Here is a 23,711-nt window from a genome sequence, read left to right as displayed (position 1 = left end):
GATTGTGATGCTTGATGAGCGCGTGGAGGCCCTGGAAGCTAAATGTGAGCACTTGACCAAATATGCTAGTGGGCTCCATACAAAAGTGCTAGATCTGGAGGCTCGCTCTCGGAGACACAATATTAAGATTGTCGGGATTAAAGAAGATTCAGAAGAGGGGCGGCCGACTGAGTTTGTCTCTAGCCTTATTCCTGAACTGCTTGGCAAACAGCATTTCCTACAGACTGTAAAAGTTGATCGCGCGCAGCCCAAACCAGCGTCTGGTGGCAAGCCGCGCATCACTGTGGCTCGGATCCATCACTTTCAGGTGAAAGAGCTGATAATGAGCCTCGCTAGGGTGCAACCATTGGAGTATAAGGGGAACAAGGTCCTCATTTTCCCAGACTACACCAGCGAGGTCATGAACCAGCGCCGCGCTTTCCGAGACGTGATGCAGGCTCTGAGAGAAGGGGGAATCAAACACTTTCTGCGCTACCCAGCCAGGCTCCACGTCCAGTGGCGCGGTGAGGACGCACCGGTGATCTACAGCGACCCAGAGGCAGCCGAGGCGGCGCGTTTGAAGAGAGGACGCAATGGTTCAGTAAAAGATGAAATTATTTTAGTTTTTGAGCGTGATGCTTTAAAGTTTCATCCAGAACTGCTGTGATATTCATACTTTGGTAAGTGCGCCACTGAATTTTTAGGTTTTTTTTTTTGTTTGGAACTGTGTTTTAGTATGCTAAATAGCGTTCTTTGACTCATAATACTGAGCACAGCATTAACCCATTCAGGGGGCGCACTGTGTTTAATGTTTTAAATGTGGTGTTCAGCGACATTTAGTAAATGTGCGTGCTTTGTGGTGGGGAGCACCGGGAATTGTGAGTTCTATTACCTGTCCGGTAGCTCCAGTTAAAATGAGGGGATGCTTCACGTCTTGTTCGGGTGACGTGGTGCAGTGGGAGGTGGGAGGGGTGTGGCGGTGTCATGTTTGTGTTCGTAGGCTCAGATGCATAAGTTTCGTTTTACGTTTTGTAATATTGCAGTTGCTAATCACTATTTACTGTATATTGTTTTTTTCAAATGTCGGATGTGCAGAATAGCATTCATGTAGGAGGCAGAGACCTGCAGTTGGTTTCCTGGAACGTCAGGGGGCTTGGCAGTGTGATTAAAAGGGGAAAGGTTTTCAGACATTTAAAGTCTTTGTCAGCTGATATTGTTTTTCTGCAAGAAACCCATATTAATAAAACTGCACAACATAGTTTAAGGTGTAATTGGATAGCCCAAATTTATCAGTCACCATTCACATCACATGCCCGTGGTGTGGCTATATTATTCCGGAAAAATATTCCATTTCAGGCCACTACAGTTATTAATGACCCCCTTGGAAGATTTGTGCTAGTCACCGGTGTTATAAACTCAGTCAAACTAACATTCCTTAACATATACGGCCCGAATGCGGATGAGGCTGATTTTTTTAGAAAAGTTTTTGATCAGCTGCCTGACGAGGATGATTCAAACCTAATAACTGCCGGAGATTTAAACTGTTACTTGGACCCCTTTCTAGATAGATTATCTACAAAGCCGGCACCGGAAATTGCTTCTGTAAGGCTTCTTAACAACCTGCTAAAAATGAGAAACTTAGTGGATATTTGGAGGAACCAGCATCCAACAGATAAGGAGTACTCATTTTACTCAAACGTGCATAAATCTTATAGTAGGATTGATTATTTTTTAACTAGCTCTAATCTTATTTCCCAAATCACTAGCTCTAGATATCAATATTTTAATTTCTGATCACAGCCCTCTAACAATATCATTGAATCTCTCCCTTCCCAGACGGACATATTTTTGGCGTTTTAATTCAAATTTACTCTGGGATGATAAATTTGTTAAAGACATGACATCTAAGTTGAAAGATTTTATAGACCTGAATGATAATGGTGAGGTGTCTGATTCGACCCTTTGGGAGACATTAAAGGTGGTAATACGGGGGGATGTGATCTCTTACACTTCAGCTCTGAAAAGACAGAGAGGTAATTGTTTAACAGTAATCAACAATACTCTCCCTGGTTTGGAAAGAGCTTATCAGAACACCAAGTCACCTGATGATTATAAAGAAATACTTAAATATGAGTACAACGGAATTTTGAGTGACCAAGTGAAAAATACGCTTTTGAAATTAAGGAAGAATCACTTCGAGCTAGGAGACAAGCCTGGTAAACTACTAGCACAACAACTTAAAGATGCACAAGCTTCCAGAGCAATTCGCAATATAAAATCAAGAGCTGGCACAGTGTTAAGCAATCCTGTTGACATAAACAATCGTTTTGCAGAATTCTACAGTGATCTTTATTCGTCCAAAAATGTTGTTTCACAATCAAATTTTGATGACTTTTTTAACTCTCTCCAGTTACCCAGCCTGAGTGACACCGCTAAGGAGCACCTTGACTCCGACTTTACTCTACAAGAGGTTACTGCTGCTATAAAATCACTCCCGTCAGGTAAAGCAGCAGGTCCTGATGGTTTTAGCTCTGAATTTTACAAGAAATTTTCTGACATCCTGGCGCCACTCCTGCTCAGGATGATTCGTGACTCGAAAAATAATGAAGAATTACCAAAAACTTACCTTATATGAAGCTAACATTTCACTTATTTTGAAAAACGGCAGAGATGAAACTGACCCTGCAAGCTATAGGCCAATAGCGCTACAGAATGTTGATCATAAAATAATAAGCAAAATCTTGTCGACTAGACTGAACAGACATTTGGTTTCGATTATACATCCCGATCAGACTGGATTCATTCCAGGCAGATTTTCATTTTCCAATGTTAGGCGATTGCTTAACACTGTTTACTCTGATTATAGTAACACTCCAGGTGCCTCCATCTTATCCCTTGATGCACACAAAGCCTTCGACCAGGTTGAGTGGCCTTACATGCTAGAGCAGCGGTGGGCAATTAATTTTTACAAGGGGCCACATAGGGAACCTGAATTATGTCCGAGGGCCACACCATCGATAACTCGGCTGTCTCCATTACAAATTTTACAAATAATTACCTATTTAATAGCTTTTATGGGTAATTTTTATTCTTGTAATAATATGTAAATATTTAAATATACCTAAATAAGCCTCTCTAATGATATGCAACACACAAGCTTGACATTTTTAATATATGTAATAATAATGACAGACCTCATGAGGGCCGGACAGAGACATGCAAAGGGCCGCATGTGGCCCCCGGGCCGCAGTTTGCCCAGGTCTGTGCTAGAGTCATTACGCAGGTTTGGTTTTGGTCAGACTTGTATATCCTGGGTGAAACTGATTTATGCAAAACCAATGTGTTCTGTACTGACAAATGGAGACCGTTCGGCCCCGTTTTCTTTGCAGCGAACAGGGCTGTTCGCTGTCACCGGCTCTCTTCGCGATTTCTCTGGAACCGCTAGCTGAAACAATAAGAACCCACCCACAAGTGAAGGGACTTCAGATCGAAGACATAGAAACGCGCATCAGCTTGTACGCCGATGACGTAATTCTGTATTTGCGTAATTCTGAGGACTCTATTCCGGTTGTACTCAATTTAATTACATCTTTTGGTAAAATATCGGGCTACATGATCAATTGGTCCAAAAGTGAGTTCATGCCTCTTTCCAAGGTGTATTCGCCAGGTTTTCTGCAAGGGGTTCCATTCAAAATAACTGACAACTATTTCACTTATACTCAACAAAAATATAAACGCAACACTTTTGGTTTTGCTCCCATTTTGTACGAGATGAACTCAAAGATCTAAAACTTTTTCCACATACACAATATCACCATTTCCCTCAAATATTGTTCACAAACCAGTCGAAATCTGTGATAGTGAGCACTTCTCCTTTGCTGAGATAATCCATCCCACCTCACAGGTGTGCCATATCAAGATGCTGATTAGACACCATGATTAGTGCACAGGTGTGCCTTAGACTGCCCACAATAAAAGGCCACTCTGAAAGGTGCAGTTTTGTTTTATTGGGGGGGGGATACCAGTCAGTATCTGGACCACCATTTGCCTCATGCAGTGCAACACATCTCCTTCGCATCATCCGTGAAGAGAACACCTCTCCAACATGCCAAACGCCAGCGAATGTGAGCATTTGCCCACTCAAGTCGGTTACGATGACGAACTGGAGTCAGGTCGAGACCCCGATGAGGACGATGAGCATGCAGATGAGCTTCCCTGAGATGGTTTCTGACAGTTTGTGCAGAAATTCTTTGGTTATGCAAACCGATTGTTCAGCAGCTGTCCGAGTGGCTGGTCTCAGACAATCTTGGAAGTGAACATGCTGGATGTGGAGGTCCTGGGCTGGTGTGCTTACACGTGGTCTGCGGTTGTGAGGCTGGTTGGATGTACTGCCAAATTCTCTGAAACGCCTTTGGAGACGGCTTATGGTAGAGAAATGAACATTCAATACACGAGCAACAGCTCTGGTTGACATTCCTGCTGTCAGCATGCCAATTGCACGCTCCCTCAAATCTTGCAACATCTGTGGCATTGTGCTGTGTGATAAAACTGCACCTTTCAGAGTGGCCTTTTATTGTGGGCAGTCTAAGGCACACCTGTGCACTAATCATGGTGTCTAATCAGCATCTTGATATGGCACACCTGTGAGGTGGGATGGATTATCTCAGCAAAGGAGAAGTGCTCACTATCACAGATTTAGACTGGTTTGTGAACAATATTTGAGGGAAATGGTGATATTCTGTATGTGGAAAAAGTTTTAGATCTTTGAGTTCATGTCATACAAAATGGGAGCAAAACCAAAAGTGTTGCGTTTATATTTTTGTTGAGTGTACTTAGGCCTGTTTATACCTAAGGACCCAAAGTTGATATTTAAATTGAATTTTATGGAATTTATATCAGGCTTAAAGCAGAATATTGAATGCTGGAAACTTCTACCTCTGTCTATGGTGGGGCGTATAAAAATGGTCTCTCTTCCTAGATTTTTATATTTATGCCAGAATCTCCCAATCTACCTTACTGCTGCCTTCTTTAAAGATTTAGACTCAGTTATCTTATCTTATATCTGGAATGGCAGAAATGCCAGGATCTCAAAAATACATTTACAGAAACCTAGAACGGAGGGGGGACTGGGCCTCCCGGTGTTTAAACGCTACTACTGGGCTGCTAATATCAGAGCGTTGATTTTTTTGGCGACAGGGCCTGCAAGATACTCAGACCCCAACAACACCAGTGTGGGTTAAAATGGAAGCCAACTGTGTGAACAATTCCTCTCTGCCAGCTATGCTATTTTCAAAGTTTGAGAATTCAGAGTTTCATAAGAGTCTATCTTTTCCCTTAAGGCAGTCAGTAAGAATTTTAAACCAAATTAGGAGCTTTTTGTCATTACCAGAAACATCAGTACAGGTTCCTATATGTTTTAATCATGGTTTTATGCCTCCTTGGCATGACAAGTCTTTTTGTGTTTGGAGACAGAGGGGCTTGGTGTCTATCAAAGATTTATACATTGACAGTAAATTTGCATCATTTGATCAACTGAAAGAAAAGTATACTTTGTCCAATTCACAATTTTTTCGGTACCTGCAGGTCCGGCATTATGCCCAAATAAAATTTGAAAATTTAAAAAATTTCCCAATCGAGCATGATTTTTTTGACATTTTTAATAGCCCTTCTGACTCCAAACACTTGATTACAAAAATTGTGCACCTGCTTGATGATCGCACTGTTGCACTAACTGGAAAAATCAGGGATACCTGGTGTGGTGAACTGGGTATAGAGTTGTCTGATTCCAGGTGAAGCGCATGTCTGTCTAACATTCATACTTGTTCTTTGAACAGCAGGCACCAATTAATCCAGTTCAAAATTGTTCACCGCTTACATTACTCAAAAGCCAAATTGCACAGAATCTATCCCTCGGTTTCTCCAGTGTGTGACAGGTGTAAGATTTCTGATGGTACACTATCTCACACTTTCTGGTCCTGCTCTTCTCTGACAGTGTTTTGGTCAAAAATATTTGACTGGTTTCCCCGAGCATATAAAATGAACCTGCAACCGGAACCTGGACTGGTTATTTTTGGTTGCACGCAGAGTCTGAGATCTCTGCCTGCCAATATTCGAAAATCCCTGGATCTTGGATTGGTGGTTGCTAAAAGACTGATACTGAGAGATTGGAAGTCCCCTGTTCCTCCTTCATTTCAGCTTTGGGTCAGTGAAATGATGACCATAATTCAAATGGAGAAACTCCGTTTTAGTTCGATGGACATCTTTTTTAGAATCTGGGGTCCATTTCTGCATCATTTTGACATTGTGAATCTGTAATCATTTGTAACTGTCATGCATCTGAGCCTTGTTTGTTTGTTTGTGTGTTTTCTCCTATTATTTGAAAAAATTATAAATATTTTTTTTTAAAAATGCACCACACATTTTCAATGGGCGACAGGTCTGGGCTGCAGGCAGGCCAGTCTAATACCCGCACTCTTTTACTACGAAGCCACGCTGTTCTAACATGTGCAGAATGTGGCTTTGCCTTGTCTTGCTGAAATAAGCAGGGACGTCCCTGAAAAAGACGTTGCTTGGATGGCAGCATGTGTTGCTCCAAAACCTGGATGTACCTTTCAGCATTGATGGTGCCATCACAGATGTGTAAGTTGCCCATGCCATGAGCACTAACACACCCCATACCATCACAGATGCTGGCTTTTGAACTTTGCGCTGGTAACAATCTGGGTGGTCTTTTTCCTCTTTTGTCCGGAGGACACGACGTCCATCATTTACAAAAACAATGTGAATGTGGACTCAGACCACAGCACACTTTTCCACTTTGCGTCTGTCCATTTCAAATGACCTCGGACCCAGAGAAGGCAGCGGCATTCTGTTTTTATTTACATTTTACACAACTTCCCAACTTCATTGGAACTGGGGTTGTAAAACATGAGATGTAATCCATTGCTGAACTTAGAGGTTTTTATGCCTGTACAGGTTTTAAGGGAGAGTCAACTGAAATAGTGATGACAGACAGGTTTCAGGTAGACAAATCACCATGTTGTAAAACTTTAGTTATTACATTAGTAATACATTAGTTATTACTATAATACAAAAGTTCAACCCAAGAATGGACTGTTACTTTCCATACATCATGAATAGTTTGGATTGGACTGGATATTTATTCAGAATTGTCATGCGCCTGCCCATGATGGATTCATGTCCTAGGTTTTGGGTGCTCCAGGTTCTAAATCTTCTGTGTTTCATTTATATTATGTCAGGTTGCCATGGTCATGCTTCAGTTATGATTGGTTTTGTTTCTTTTAGTCTCTGTGTATCTTTTCTTTGCCACGTATTTAGTTTTTCTTTGTTTATTATTTGCTTTCACTCTTGGTCCCTTATGTTGCTTTAGTTTTAGTTTCATTATGTTTATTATATTATGCTTTAGTCACAGGGTTTTGTTATTATTTATCTTCAGTGTTGCTTATCTGATTATGTTCCACTTATTTATTGCATTTTCTGTTTATCAGTTATTTTGTTATATTTATTGCAGTATTCTGTAGTCACTGGGTTTCTTATTCTCTTTTATACCAGTCGTTTGTTTGTCATCATCATGTATTGTATTGTTTTCACTTTTATGTCTCAGTCAGTATCAGTGCCGTACTAGTTTGGTTTTATATTAGGTTTCTTGTTTTTTTTCCCCCTTTCCTAGACCAGTCACAGTAAGAGACATCAGGGACAAAACTGTAGTTTTGCTCACATTCGTATTTGTTTGTCTTGAGCACTTCACATTTTTCAGTTAGTTTTTCTGTCACTTACTTCTCTTGCTTTGCACCACTTTGTTTTGCCCTCTCGCACACTCTTGCCTTTCTTCCCTCTTCTTTGATTCACAAAACCACACCCCTTTCCAGAACGTTCCACGCACCTGCTTCACATTACCTTGATTCATCTCCTCCCTATTAATACCCTCACAGTCTCACTACTCACTGTGTCACTTTCCAGCCTCCATCCCATGCCTAATTTTGTCTTGCTTATTGGTATTTTGACCTGTGCCTGTTTTTTTGACTATGCCTAAGTCTCTCGTCTGTCTGCTACGTCTGCCACGCTGCTGGACCACACGTGTACCGACCACCTGCCTGTTGTACCCATTAAACCCCTTTTTGAACTCTATCAGTCGTGTGCAGTTGTGTTCATACAGTTTGTGCCACGTCTGATAAGAATAACAAGATTAAAAATAGCAATCAGTGAAAGTGAGAAGACACAGGCTGAAGCCACGGTTTATTATACTTGCCCTCTGTACATCATTAATTAAAGAACACATTATCATTTCGCCAGTGATGGGCACAGCTAACCGAAAAGTTAGCTTTGATAACTGCTAAGCCGCTAACTGAAAAGTTAACTTTTATAACTCTAAACAATTTAGCTGCAGTTACAGCTAACAACTAACTTTTAGTATTGACTTAGTACACTGTCGGCTACTGATTGTCAGTTTAGAGTTTAAGCATCGCAGGGGCTTCTGAGTAAATTCATAGGCAATCACAAATCCAAAACAAACAACGAGCCAGAGCTTTTGTCTTTATGCACCCTGCCGGCTGCTGCAAAAAAGTATCATTTACTTTTCACACACAAAAACATAGACAGTGGCAGAAGACACTTTTCACTGATGGTTACAATATAACTGTTCACCAAACTAAGTACACTACTTGAACTATAAAAACACAACAAATCTATAACACTGCTAAACTAACATGTACTAAAATCATAATAATAAAAAAAAACATACACCGAACTCCCATAGTTAATTGCAGCAACAATCGACAGTGTGTGTTGTGTGGGCCGCTGAAGAGGAGGTACTGCTGGCCCACCACCAGAGGGCGTCCTGCCTGAAGTGCGGGCTTCAGGCACGTGAGGGCGCCGGAGCACCGGGAGTGGCAGCTGTCACTCATCTACAACACCAGCTGTCACTCATCATCATCATCCACACCTCCATAAGAGCCGGGCAGCATCTTCACCTCACTGCCGAAAAATCGTCTACCGTTAAGTAAACGTCTCAGCCTTTGATTTATACAGTAGTAACGTTTTTACTTCTGTACGTACTGACAGTATTCTGAGTTTGCAGACTGTTAATTGTTACTGCAGGATGTGTACAAACTCCGTGATTGAGAGGTGGAGGTGCTTTCACCTTCGTGTTGAACTGTTTGCTGGGTGTTCATACACCCACCATCACCTGTCTGTTCTTTCTGCCAGCAGGAGGCAGTGGCCACCTGGGGACCCAGTGCTTGGCGGCTCCAGGATTGCTTCAGGTCCGGTGGAGTGGAAGGCGTGTGGGATCCGGCTCTTTTCTGGACAGGCGTCTCCTATCCTCGAGCCTGCTCACACACCACCGTAACTTATTTGACTGGTGATTTCAATTGTGTTGTCTGTTGCTCTGTTCTGCACATTCACAACATTAAATTGTTATATTTGGCTTATTCCATTGTCCGTTCATTTGCGCCCCCTGTTGTGGGTCCGTGTTCCTACACTTTTCACAACAGGATTTCTCGGCCAGCGTCATGGATCCCGAGGGGCGTCAACCATCGCTTGAACCCCAATGGAAACACAGGGTGCACAGGCGTCGGCAGGAGGCGTGTTAGGAGAGCTGCAGCAAATCTTAACCGCCTTCACTGCTCGGTTGGATTTAGTAACCGAGCAGAACGTCATACTCAATCGGAGGATGGAGGCTCTCACCGCCCAGGTGGAAGCGCGCACTCCAAGCGCTGCTGCAGCGCCTCCTCCAGCCAACCGAGCACAAAATACAGATGTTCCAGTGGTGATTCAGCGAACCCCCCCTCATCCCCTGAAGCATACATAAGCCCACCGGAACCGTACGGAGGTTGTGTCGAGACGTGCGCGGACTTCTTAATGCAGTGCTCGCTCGTCTTTGCACAACGTCCCGTCATGTACGCGTCGGATGCCAGCCGGGTGGCTTATGTCATCAATTTGCTTCGAGGAGAGGCACGCGCCTGGGCTACGGCGCTCTGGGAGCAAAACTCACGGCTCCTAACAACATATACTGGGTTTGTGAGGGAGTTTAAACAAGTGTTTGATCACCCCAACAGAGGCGAGACCGCTTCGACTGTGCTGCTGTCTATGAGACAGGGACATCAGAGTGCAGCCGAGCACGCCGTCGACTTCCGCATCACAGCTGCGAGGTCCGGCTGGAATAACATTGCACTCTGCGCCACCTTCGTAAACGGACTGTCTCCGGTCCTGAAGGAGCACCTGCTGGCTAAGGATGAGCCGCGGGATTTTGACGGGCTTGTTGACCTGGTTATACGGTTAGACAACTGGTTAGAAGAACACCGTCGGCAGCGGGGCGAAGGGCGTGGCCGGGTACGAGCCGTCCCTCTTCCTTCCGGGTCCGAAAGGGTGTCGCCGTCTCCACGCTCCACAGTCAGAGAGCCCTGTGGAACCACAGCTCCCCCTGCTGACGAAGCTATGGACACGAGCAGGGCCAAAGTAAAATCACATGACAGACAACGGAGGCTGGCTCGCGGGGAGTGTTTTTTCTGTGGCTCTGATGAGCACATACAAAGAAACCGCCCCAAACGGTTAAACTTCAACGTCCGCCCTTAGAGACTGGGTTAAGGGTGGGTCATAACATCCACGCGGGAAAAGCCCGTAGATCAGCACGCATCCCAGTAACGATCCTTTGTGGGGATCTTACCCTTCAGGCCCCAGCACTGGTGGACACGGGGTCTGAAGGGAATCTGCTGGACAGCAGATGGGCTAGGGAGGTAGGGCTCCCTCTAGTGGCACTACCTTCCCCATTGAAGGTACGGGCACTAGATGGCACCCTTCTCCCATTAATCACACATCAGACACAACCAGTGACATTGGTGGTGTCTGGAAATCACAGGGAGGAGATTGTGTTTTATGTAACACCTTCTACCTCCCGAGTGATTTTGGGGTTTCCATGGATATTAAAGCACAATCCCCGGATTGATTGGCCGTCTGGGGTAGTGATGCAGTGGAGCGACACCTGCCACCGGGAATGTTTAGGATCCTCGGTTCCACCTGGTGTGACAGCTAATGAGGAGGTTAGAGTCCCCCCCCAATCTGTCAGCAGTGCCTGAGGAGTACCATGATCTTGCTGACGTCTTCAGCAAAGATCTGGCACTCACTCTTCCCCCGCACCATCCATACGATTGTGCCACTGATTTGATCCCAGGCACTGAGTACCCGTCCAGCAGGCTGTACAACCTCTCTCGTCCTGAGCGCGAATCAATGGAGACCTACATCCGGGACTCCTTAGCTGCCGGGTTGATCCGGAACTCCACCTCCCCAATGGGTGCAGGTTTCTTTTTTGTGGGCAAAAAAGACGGCGGACTCCGTCCATGCATTGACTACAGGGGACTGTGACCTCGGCGCACCCGACGGCCTGGAGTAACCATCTGGCCTGGATCAAGTACGCACACAACAGTCAAGTCTCGTCTGCCACCGGCCTCTCCCCCTTTGAGGTGTGTTTGGGGTACCGGCCCCCATTGTTCCCGCTAGTAGAGGGAGAGGTCGGGGTGCCCTCGGTCCAGGCCCATCTGAGGCGGTGCCGTCGGGTGTGGCGCTCTGCCCGCTCTGCCCTGCTCAAAGCCCGGACAAGGGCCAAGGCCCATGCAGACCGCCGGCGGTCCCCGGCCCCTGCATACCAGCCCGGGCAGGAGGTTTGGCTGTCTACAAAGGACATCCCATTACAGGTGGAGTCCCACAAGCTGAAGGATCGGTACATTGGCCCTTTCCCCATCGTTAAGGTCCTCAGTCCTGACATGGAATACAGGATGGATCCACAGTGAAGCTGGCAGCCTCAGCTTCACCGCGGATCCATCCTGTATTCCATGTCTCCCGGGTCAAGCCTCACCACACCTCATCCCTCTGTGCCCCCGGACCGGCGCCGCCTCCTGCCCGGATCATCGACGGGGAGCCTGTGTGGACAGTTCGCCGGCTCCTGGACGTTCGTCGTAAGGGCCGGGGATTCCAGTATCTGGTGGACTGGGAGGGTTATGGACCCGAAGAGCGCTCCTGGGTGAAGAGAAGCTTCATCCTGGACCCGGCCCGCCTGGCCGACTTCTACCGCTGACATCCGGACAAACCTGGTGCCCGTTGAGGGGGGGTCCTGTTGTGTGGGCCACTGAAGAGGAGGTACTGCTGGCCCACCACCAGAGGGCGTCCTGCCTGAAGTGCAGGCTTCAGGCACGTGAGGGCGCCGGAGCACCGGGAGTGGCAGCTGTCACTCATCTACAACACCAGCTGTCACTCATCATCATCATCCACACCTCCATAAGAGCCGGGCAGCATCTTCACCTCACTGCCGAAAAATCGTCTACCGTTAAGTAAACGTCTCAGCCTTTGATTTATACAGTAGTAACGTTTTTACTTCTGTACGTACTGACAGTATTCTGAGTTTGCAGACTGTTAATTGTTACTGCAGGATCTGTACAAACTCCGTGATTGAGAGGTGGAGGTGCTTTCACCTTCGTGTTGAACTGTTTGCTGGGTGTTCATACACCCACCATCACCTGTCTGTTCTTTCTGCCAGCAGTACCCAATCTGACAGCCAGAGGCAGTGGCCACCTGGGGACCCAGTGCTTGGCTGCTCCAGGATTGCTTCAGGTCCAGTGGAGTGGAAGGCGTGTGGGATCCGGCTCTTTTCTGGACAGGCGTCTCCTATCCTCGAGCCTGCTCACACACCACCGCAACTTATTTGACTGGTGATCTCAATTGTGTTGTCTGTTGCTCTGTTGTGCACATTCACAACATTAAATTGTTATATTTGGCTTATTCCATTGTCCGTTCATTTGCGCCCCCTGTTGTGGGTCCGTGTTCCTACACTTTTCACAACAGTGTGTCTGCTTTAAAGACAGCGTGTACATGCAAATCTTTAAGTGAAAAGACAATTATTTCAATAATGAGACAATTATGTCTCATTAATACCTGCAAATGCAGAGAAGGTGATTTGCAAACGTGTTTTGTGATCCACAAACACAAATTTCTGAGTTGCAACTTGTGTGTTGGCTTTTACAAATAAATGTGTATTTGTAAATATGTAATTTTTTTTTCACAAAAAAGAGGCATTTCCAACAATTAAAATGTTGTTTGTGAAGTGTGCATTACTGATCACACGCATTCATCGCTTTGCTCACTTATGCAATACTGAGACATTCTGAGCCCAAAACTGCATTTGAGATTCACAAATATCTTGGTCGCTAGTCATACTTCCATCCAGTAGATGGCAGTGTTCTATGCATTTTGACGGGGGGGGGGGGGGGGGGGGGGGGGGGTGATGAGAGGAGGCTTATTTCCCGTAATGCCTTTTGGCACATATGTCGGTTAGCACTCAAACCTTCAGAATTTGCACATTACTTTAACATACAGTGGGGGAATAAGTATTTAATCCCCTGTCAGTTTTGTAGCCTTTCCCACCTGCAAAGAATGGAGAGGTGAGTAATTTTTATCGTACACTTCAACTGTGAGAGTCAAAATCTAAAAAACAAATAAATAAATACATCAAGAAAATCACATTGTATGATTTTTAAATAATTAATTTGCATTTTATTGCATGAAATAAGTATTTGATCCCCTACCAACCAGCAAGAATTCTGGCTCTCACAGACCTGTTAATTTTTCTTTAAGAAGCCCTCTTATTCTGCACTCTTTACCTGTATTAATTGCACCTGTTTGAACTTGTTATCTGTATAAAAGACACCTGTCCACACACTCAATGACTCACACTCCAATCTGTCCACCATAGCCAAGACCAAAGAGCTGTCTAAGGACACCAGGGACAAAACTGTAGACCTGCACAATGCTGGGATGGACTACAGGACAACAGGCAAGCAGCTTGGTGAGAAGACAACAACTGTTATGATTATTTATTAGAAAGTGGAAGAAACACAAGATGACTGTCAATCTCACTTGGTCTGGGATTCCATGCAAGATCTCATTTTGTGGGGTAAGGATGATTCTGAGAAAGCTCAGAAATATACAGGAGGACCTGGTCAATGACCTGAAGAGAGCTGGGACCACAGTCACAAAGATTACATTAGTAACACATGATGCTGTCATGGTTTAAAATCCTGCAGGGCAGCAAGGTCCCCCTGCTCAAGCCAGCACATGTCCAGGCCTGTTTGAAGTTCATCAGTGACCATCTGGATGATCCAGAGGAGGCATGGGAGAAGGTCATGTGGTCAGATGAGACCAAAATAGAGCTTTTTGGAATCAGCTCCACTTACCATGTTTGGAGGATGAGAACAACCCCAAGAAAATCATCCCAACCGTGAAGCATGGGGGTGGAAACGTCATACTCTGGGGGTGCTCTTCTGCAAAGGGGACAGGACGACTGCACCGTATTGAAGGGAGGATGGATGGGGTCATGTATTGTGAGATTTTGGCAAACAACCTCCTTCCCTCAGTAAGAGCATTGAAGATGGGTCATGGCTGAGTCTTCAGCATGACAATGAACCAAAACACACAGCCAGGGCAACTGAGGAGGGGCTCTGTAAGAAGCATTTCAAGGTCCTGGAGTGGCCTGGCCAGTCTCCAGACCTGAACTCAACTGAAAATCTTTGGAGGGAGCTGAAACTCCAAACCTGAAAGATTTGGAGAATATCTGCATTGGAGGAGTGGACCAAAATCCCTGTTGCAGTGTGTGAAAACTTGGTCAAGAACTACAGGAAACATCTGACCTCTGTAATGGCAGACAAATGTTTCTGTACCAATTGTTAAGGTCTGTTTTTCTAGGGGATCAAATACTTATTTGTGCAATAAAATGCAAATTAATTATTTAAAAATCAGACAATGTGATTTTCTGGATTTATTTTAGATTCTGTCTCTCACAGTTGCAGTGTATCTATAATAAAAATTACAGAACTCTCCATTCTTTGTAGGTGGGAAAACCTGCAAAACTGACAGGGGATCAAATACTTATTTCCCTCACTGTGTGTGCTATATTTTCACTTTGTAAAAATGACAGAGTTGCCTTTAATGTTGATAAACTGTCTGGAATTAGTTTTGTCTATAAATGAAACCGTGAGTGAAACTCCAGAAGTCTTTTCACTTTTAAAAGTAAAGATTTGCATGTACACACTGTCTTTAAAGCCGACACACTTGATTGTTGCTGCAATGCATTATGGGAGTTCTGGGTTTGTTTTTTATCATTATTACTGTAGTACATGTTAGTTTAGCAGTGTTGTTAGTGTTACAGATTTGTTGTGTTTATATATTTCAAGTAGTGTAGTTAGTTTGGTGAAGAGTTATGTTGTGACCATGAGTGAAAAGTGCCTTGCGTTTGATGTCTTCTGCCACCGTCTGTGTTTCTGTGTGAAAAGTAAATGACACTTGCTTGCAGCAGCTGGCAGCTGCCACGTCCTCTTCTGCTGGGGAAGGGCTGAGCTCCAGGGCTGAGGCCCGACTGTTGCAAGACACATAACAGACAGGAACTGACATGTATGACTTTAAGTTTTACAAACATTTTTGACTGTTAAGCTTTACTCACTATGCCAGCAAAAAATGTTAGCGAACTGTTAAGCTAAAATAAATTCACTCTCCTTATACAACAAAGCACCATGAATAATAATATGTATATGTCACAGACATGAATGAGCAAAGCTCTTCAGTATCTCACAATGTCATTTCCGGTTTGTGGATTCGTCTACCATCGGTCTGTGGCTTTTTACGACAATGTTGCCCGGTTTGTGGCTTTTCCCCCAGTGGGCAGATTTTTATGTGCCATTTCCGGATTGTTTTGTGCCATTTCCGGTTTGTGCCTTCGTCTCCCATAAGAGTGAGCTTCGTGTCGCTGCGCGGCACTTCGCTTGTATCAGTAGGTAGGTGAAAACTTTCAAAAATTTGGTAAAATCTCTTGTGTAAAAACTTGTAATGACTTTTAAAATTGATGCACCATTACTAGGTGGGTGGGTGGTGTGGACGGAGTAAAAGGGAACGTAGGGCAATGCAGAGACGCATCACATTTGACTTGACACAAGCATATACACTGCTGCTGTGGCTACAGTGGCTAGCCTACTAGCTACAAGCTAATAAGAATCCATAATCAAAGTAATATTACGGAAGAGGAGCAGAGATGTTAAGTCGTTGTCCTGACACGTTTGGCAATGCTGATATTTTAACAGGATAACAAAAGTACAAGTCTTTAGTGTCTTGATGTTTTACAATCGTAACGTGTGATTGTGAGACTTGGACCAGTGACCTAAGATGACAACTCGTCGTTGTTTCACAGCTGTAAATCTCACGCCGTCTCGCGGTCTGTGACTCACGTGAGAGATCAGTTTCAGCAGAGTTCCAGTGTTACAGACCGAACAGCCCCCCCTAAAAATTGATCGGCCCTGCCTTCACTGTGCATGTGTCATTTGGGACCACAGCAGCTCGTCTGAGACAGAGTCTCTACACCCAAAGCGATCAAAGGGAATAATGTGATTATTCACCACCAGATGACAAGTTAAAACCTCATATTTTTCTAAAGTCGGTTTTAAGCATAAACGAGGCAATAATCGGTGAATCGCTACTGACAATTCACCGATTTTGAAATGACGGAGGCACAGCGAACGCAGCAACAGCAGCTCGTCTGGCTGCTGCGCTCTGATCGCTTCCTCAGTCTTTTATTATGAAATAATACTGAATTTATGTGGAAATGATTCTTGTACAAAAGCTTCAGATATCTGTCGCTGAGATAGATGATGACTGGAGTGCAGTTTTAAGCAGAAACGAGGTGATAATCAGTGAACCGCAGCTGACGCACGGAATTGACACATGCACAGTGAAGGCAGGGTGGACCAATTTTTAGGGGGGACTGCTCGGTTGGCGACACCAGGTCAGGGCACAGTGTAAACAAACGTCATGAAGTGTGGACAACAAGACAACATCGGGGCATGGCAGCAGTCCATCACAGGTGCACAGAGGTCATTTTTTGATTGCACTTCGGTCATGGACTCTGTGTAAACGGGGTGTTAGGGAGACTCAAATGAGATATACTACTTGCATGGTGAAGGGAAGTCTATGACCTTACAGTAATGTGGCACACTTCCCTGAGCATGGTCCAGTGCACAGGTGCTTCAGTGCTGATGACAACTGCAACAGGACAAGGCCATACATGAGTACTTTCGGGGCATCAGGATGAACCTACATCTGCTTGGGTGGTTGCAACCAAGGTCTCAGGTTGATTCCATAGTATGATGGATTCTGCAAAATGCGGCTACCAGTCCATGCTCCCAGACATGACTTGATTTGTTTGTGTTAGTTTTCATCATTTAGCACAACTGCATCATGTTTTCACACTTGTAGAACAATCTGCAAATGGACCAATGCTTTTTTTTCTTCCTGTTTCTACTGAACTGATCTCACAATTGGATAAGAATGGTTTTTGCGCATTTCTGCCACCACATGGTGTGTATCACATTCATGATATGTTGATATGATATTGATCATGAGGCAGCAAGTACTCAGGAGTGTTCCAGCAACAAATGAACATACAGCGTCACCTGAATTAGAGAACATGACCAGTAAAGCTGGAGCAAAGAATTAGGAAAGAGGAGAATGATGACATCACAGAGTCTGTTATCAGACATTATATTTTTAACACCATTTTATCACCACTGTAGCACTACAAACTTGCTCACTGAAGATTTTCTTTGCTTTGGTAGTCAAATGTTATTACCATATATAAGTTTTATTATTTATTTTGTCAAATTACTGACAAAAGTTACTGTTTGAAGGTGAAGTTGATGTTTCAGTGTACACTCACCCGAGGTCAGGATACTTTTGAGGAAGGAGAAATTCTCTCCTATTTTGTCAAAGTCAGGTAAGAGCTTGGCCAGGTCCTCCCTGTCTGGTAGAGCTTTGGTCAATTTCTCTGTGGTCAAAAGAGAAGATAGGACACATGTAAAATAAAGCAAAAGTGAGTCTCCTACCTCACAATATACTTTTTCTTCATTTCTATATTCAGTGATGTAGGGCTTGGGGGGGGACCCTGAAAATTTTGTTCATGACCTCACAAGGCCCGCAGCACCTAGAGGAGGGTCTGGAGGACCTCCCCCAGCAAATATTGAAATATTGCATGCAATTTGGTGCAATCCATGAGTCATTCATTCATTCTCAGTCCCATTTGCTAGCTCATTTTAGTCAGACGATGGGCCTATAATACAGTCTGTCACATAGATTAGAATGCAATATTATTACTATTTCATAAAAGCACATATTTGCATTGGACTGTTACTGTCCCATCTTTACACTTATCCAAACATTTGAAATTAATAATGTGTGCTTTTCTAACACAAGTGATAGTGTCTTACGCAAGTAAAGCTGTATCTACCATTCATTAACAATCACCAATGTCAGTTTCAGTTCTCAAAAACACTGACTTGGAATTAAATTTTATTCTTATTCCTCTATGTGAATGGCAAAGGTTATAAGGATTTTTCAGCCCACTGACATCAGTATTTCTGGGGTACCTACAATTTATGTGCAGTTCAAAATGTCACTTAAAGGTTTTTCATATCAATATTTGACTTCCACAAGCACAATAAAAGTTTATCATTATTTTCTCATCATGAGTATTTCATGCCCATATAACAGAAGCCATAAAATGCATATTTTGCATGCTAGGTCAAAACATATACATACGTATTGAGTCTTCATGTAGACTGTTTGAAGTAAATTCATCCCAAAGATAAATTCTGATAGATTTGTGAGACATTTTGGTGATGTGGCCCATTTCTCTATGCATAATCGAGCACACAGGTTCCAGAGTATCCCCAGTACCCAGAGAAGGCCAAGGGGGCATCCATGTTTCACCTCGCTGCAGCAGATAGATGGTTATTTTAGAAATGTGGGAATCGACCAGTTGTGTCCCTGGGTGGTTGCCATTCAGGACCCATGGTGTCATGAATGCAGCAAAGCACAGCACCAGTGCAAGCTCCCAGGCTTTACTTGCATGAAATAACTTGTATCATGTCAACCAACAATGAAGTTATCAACAATACTGCTGCCTGTTCTGTGAACAATACATAATATAACAAGATGTGCAATTGTAAGAGACTTTAAATGGTGTCAGTTTTTCGTATATACTATGATTTAAAAAAAAAAAAAATTAAAAAAAAATTAAATAAATAAATCACCATTTTGGTTTTTCTCCACTAAAGAGATCCTCTTGAATTTATTCATGATGGAACTGTCTCTCTTTCCATCCAAAATTTGCTTTGTAGTTTCAACACAAAGTTGTTGCAGTAAAATCTGTCAAGACGACTCTAGAAACACAGAGGCTGTTTACTATACAATCTGTAATAATTTTATTTTTCATATTCTCAATATCTTATATGGCTAAAATATTTACCTTGATGTAATCTGATGAATAAAATTCATTCACCAGCGACTGTGTGTGTTTCTCCAGGTAAAACTGGAGTTGCGTCAGGAAGGACATCCAAATACCAGTGCGGATCTGGCTGTATCCGTTGTGGTGACCCCGAACAATAACGGAAGCAGCCGAATGGGCAACAACAGCATCACTGTTATGTTACATTATTTTAGCACTGCAAATCACATTAAATATTTCAGCTTTATTAGAATTTTTGACAGTGATTTTTTACGCAAATAATGGTTAACTCAAATTTTAGCAGAGGAGAACAAAACATTAACTGTGTTCATTTCAGGAATAAAAACACAGATGTGAGAAACACTTACCAAAATCAATTTGCTCTTTCAGTTCCCAGACAGAATCAGGAATAATCCAGCTATACTGACTGAAATCAGGCAGAAGGTTCTTCCACTCATCATAGGTCTAAAGGTAAAAAAAAAAAAAAAATACCCTGTCATAAATACTCGTACACATTTGCAACAATATAGAACGTTTTTTCTACTACTACAAACTGCACTAATTATTAGTACAGTTTGATACTGAAGAATCAACATTGTGACAGACCACTTCAAGACTTAAATGACACAATAACTGGCTGCGGTGTTTTAAAACTACTTTGAAATATACAGAGGGGTGGCTGTTACCAGGACGCAATACTCGAAATGTGTTCATGCATCCGCCCATCCCCTCTTCAGGCAGAATACAGTAAACACCACCAAACCTAATTGGGCCCACAGTGTGTACTGTAAATCTTAACTTTTGTCACAAATAGTTTCTTTCTGTAAAACTTCAAGTTTGAAATGGTTCCTTCATTCATATATTTCACATTAAAATTGTATTTTATGTCTCAAGCAAACACAGGCCTGTGTGCAACATCTGGGTGCTGTCTTACTCTTGGTACTTTATTCTTTTTATTTTGGGTTTTTTATTTATTTTATGTATTTATTTATTTATTTATTTGTAATTATTATTTATTAAATTATTCATTAAATCTGAATAACATGCTGAAAGATTGATGGTTGAAGTTATGGTTATTCTATACTGGCAAATTACCAGAAGGATTATTTGACAACTATATTTTCTGAGGTATAAATCTGTTGGGGTTTTTTTGTTGTTTGTTTTTTATGAGTTTGGGAGTTCCTGCGATGTGCACACCTGTGTGACTTATATAGTGAAAAATCACATTTGTTATTACTAATAATTACACTTACTATTACTACAGGACTTTCACAGGAATCAAAGCACAAAACAAAATAAACTCTTATAATAAAAGATAAATGCAATAATAAAATGTACATTTCAACAATGCACCAAACTCCCAAACAAAAGAACTGATAGAGACTCTGAAAAATACATTTATCATAAAACAACCAATAAATTACCATCACTGGAAATTAGAATAATGTGCTCATTAAATAAAGAATCCATAAATTATCTGATTAAAAAAATAACCATTATTTGCAGCCTTAGATGAGAGTGTCAAGTTCATACATATACCTACACAAGACTCACCTTTTTAGCAGTGTATCCTCCTCCTGCTGCCGTGCCCAGCAAAATGTAACGGAGCTTCAGCAGCCTGGCAACTGCACGAGCAATAAAAAAGCCACGTTTCTGTTGGTAACTCGGATTACTTAACCCTAGGGGAGGCCTGGGCGGGCGAATGGGCAACCTGGACATAGAGGTCAAATACCAGACAGCTGTAACATGAGGTGGTCTGTGCGAGTTGGTGTTGCCCGAGTAACGGTGTTGGATGGCCCGGGAAAGTGGGTGAAGCTTCTGCAGCGGTAGCCGAAATCTCACCCCCATATTGGTGTGGATCAGGTTCCTGCAGCCCATGCTGACATGACATGAGAAAAGAGAAAATGATAGAAAAGATGTCAAGATCTCCAAGTAGCAATATGGTTTTGTGCTGAAAAGGGCACTGCAGATGCAGTGTTTGCTCTGAGAATGCTGATGGAGAAGTATAAAGAAGGCCAGAAGGAGCTGCCACAAACATATGGCATCTAATAAGAAACTGCTATGGTTATTGTGAAATAAACAGGGAGGGACATCATGGCATTGAAGCTGTATTGGAGGCAACTGTGAATTTTAACCTCAAATCTTAGGGTTAGGGTTAATGTTGTGCATAAATACTGAGTAGTTTATATACAAATGGATGCTGTGTCAAATGCAGTTTGCAGTTTATGTACAATTTCAATAGCAACAACCAAAATAGTTTGGGCTGATCAAATTTCCTTCTGTTTTTGGCTAGATAAGGGTGGGCATCATACACAAACTGCAAATTCCTATTAGTATGGCACCCGTTGTTCTTTTAACTCAGTTTGTAAGCATAAGTTTTGAGCATGAAATTCATTAGTTACACTCCTGTATAGGTTCAATGCCATGATGTCCCTCTTTATTTTGTGATAATCACAGTGGTTTCTTATTGGATAACATGTAATCATAGCAGGCATGAGAATGACACTTCCGGAAGTTCCTAAATACTGCTCTGAATGTAATCCTATATGAACACCCCATATTCAACTGCAACACATAGATTAAAATGACTGCAAAATGTGTCATGATATACAATGGATTTTGTTGCTGCATTTGCTGCTTAAGCAAAAAACAAACAAAAAAACACAAGTCACCCCTCTTCTATGTTAGCCAGACTGGAAACTAAACAATCCACACAGGCCAGGCCGCCTCACAGTTTACAGTAAGGATGTGAGTATGAGTGCAGATGATAAATATGGACAGTTTAGCTGCCGCTGGTCTTCACTGATTTGTCCTCCGCTGTCACAATGACTGGGAAGGTGCTGCTAGCGCAGCTAAACACGTCTAGTTACCGTTCTACAAGATAAACGACAACTTACCAGGCAATGTTGCTCCCAACACGGAGCATGGTTCTGTTACCGACAGCAGTTTAACGCGAACAGATATCAAATACACCCTTTAGGCACAGTTTAAGTCATCTTTCCAAAACATTTGCCTGCAAATTGCTCAGCAGCTAAAGGACACAACGAGATGACAGTCTACTTCCTGTAAAGTGGTCGCATGGGAAGTGACGTAACAACCCACTTAAACCGAAGTATCGAGGTAAAACGAGTCGCGAACGAAAGCAAACGGTGGCGGCTAGATCGGAGCCGCGCGGTGTTTATAGTTCAGTCCGACCTGCCACAGACTGAAAAAGTGACCCCTGTACCAGAAAGTTTGATCTGTACCGAGTTTACCCTTTCTGTGTCCAGACTAAAATCAGGTATACAGGCGGGTTATTTTTCTCCATAAATTGAAACTTGCCCTTTCCGCTTAATCTACATCAAATTGTTCATGGTAACTGTCCCAAATATTTCCCGAACTATTTTTATGTCTGACATACACAACAATAGAACGAGATAGTCACTCATTTTTATTCATTCCAAGATACACCACTAATGTTGGCAAAAATAAATAAATATTGTTATATCGTGACGTGTCGTGTGAATGTCCACAACATCTAAGTTTTAACTGAACTTTTAGCTAGAGTTCCTTGATTGAAGAGTGGCGTCAACTGACAACATGGCGCCATTTTGGGTCTAACTGCGCTGAACTGAATGAACCTTTTATGTTTTCAACATTTTTTTTAAAATCATTTAACCACATACAGCAACTCATCCAGGTACAGGTGCTATCAAAATAAATATAAAAATAGTTAAGCTATCAAATTTACATAATTTTACAATTTATTATGATTTATTTAATTAAATTAAAGCCTGACGTATGCAACTGCAACTCTGTAACTCGTGTCATGCAATGACGTGCGTTAACTTCTAAAGTTAACCGTCCCTGGTGTTTGCTTTATTATGGACTAATTTGACCCTCAACAAGCTTTTCTTTCTACAATCATCACCTCCAACTCAAAGGTAAGGTGTACAGTAGTGTTCAGAATAATAGTAGTGCTATGTGATGAAAAAGATTAATCCAGGTTTTAAGTATATTTCTTATTGTTACATGGGAAACAAGGTACAAGTAGATTCAGTCTCACAAATTCAACAAGACCAAGCATTCATGATATGCACTCTTAAGGCCATGAAATTGGGCTATTAGTAAAAAAAAAAAAAAAAAAAAAAAAAAGTAGAAAAGGGGGTGTTCACAATAATAGTAGTGTGGCATTCAGTCAGTGAGTTTGTCAGTTTTGTGGAACGAACAGGTGTGAATCAGGTGTCCCCTATTTAAGGATGAAGCCAGCACCTGTTGAACATGCTTTTCTCTTTGAAAGCCTGAGGAAAATGGGACGTTCAAGACATTGTTCAGAAGAACAGCATAGTTTGATTAAAAAGTTGATTGGAGAGGGGAAAACTTACACCCATGTAAGTTAAACTACACAGGTGCAAAAAATTAT

The 23,711-nt window shown here is 42.7% G+C and overlaps 1 protein-coding gene across 1 annotated transcript in view; it reads right to left on the bottom strand.

The window, feature by feature from the left end:
• opa1 (OPA1 mitochondrial dynamin like GTPase) overlaps positions 1–22,392 on the bottom strand; it is a 119,850-nt gene extending 97,458 nt beyond the window's left edge. The window contains 4 exon segments of the mRNA XM_034179956.1: positions 17,744–17,851; positions 19,678–19,774; positions 20,864–21,188; positions 22,207–22,392. Coding sequence (XP_034035847.1) covers positions 17,744–17,851; positions 19,678–19,774; positions 20,864–21,188; positions 22,207–22,235 — 559 coding nt within the window. The 5' untranslated portion in view covers positions 22,236–22,392.
• Positions 22,393–23,711: the final 1,319 nt, after the last annotated feature.

Source organism: Thalassophryne amazonica, chromosome 10 (assembly GCF_902500255.1).
Source record: "Thalassophryne amazonica chromosome 10, fThaAma1.1, whole genome shotgun sequence".
NCBI lineage: Eukaryota > Metazoa > Chordata > Actinopteri > Batrachoidiformes > Batrachoididae > Thalassophryne > Thalassophryne amazonica.
This window is presented reverse-complemented; position numbering and strand designations above follow the sequence as displayed.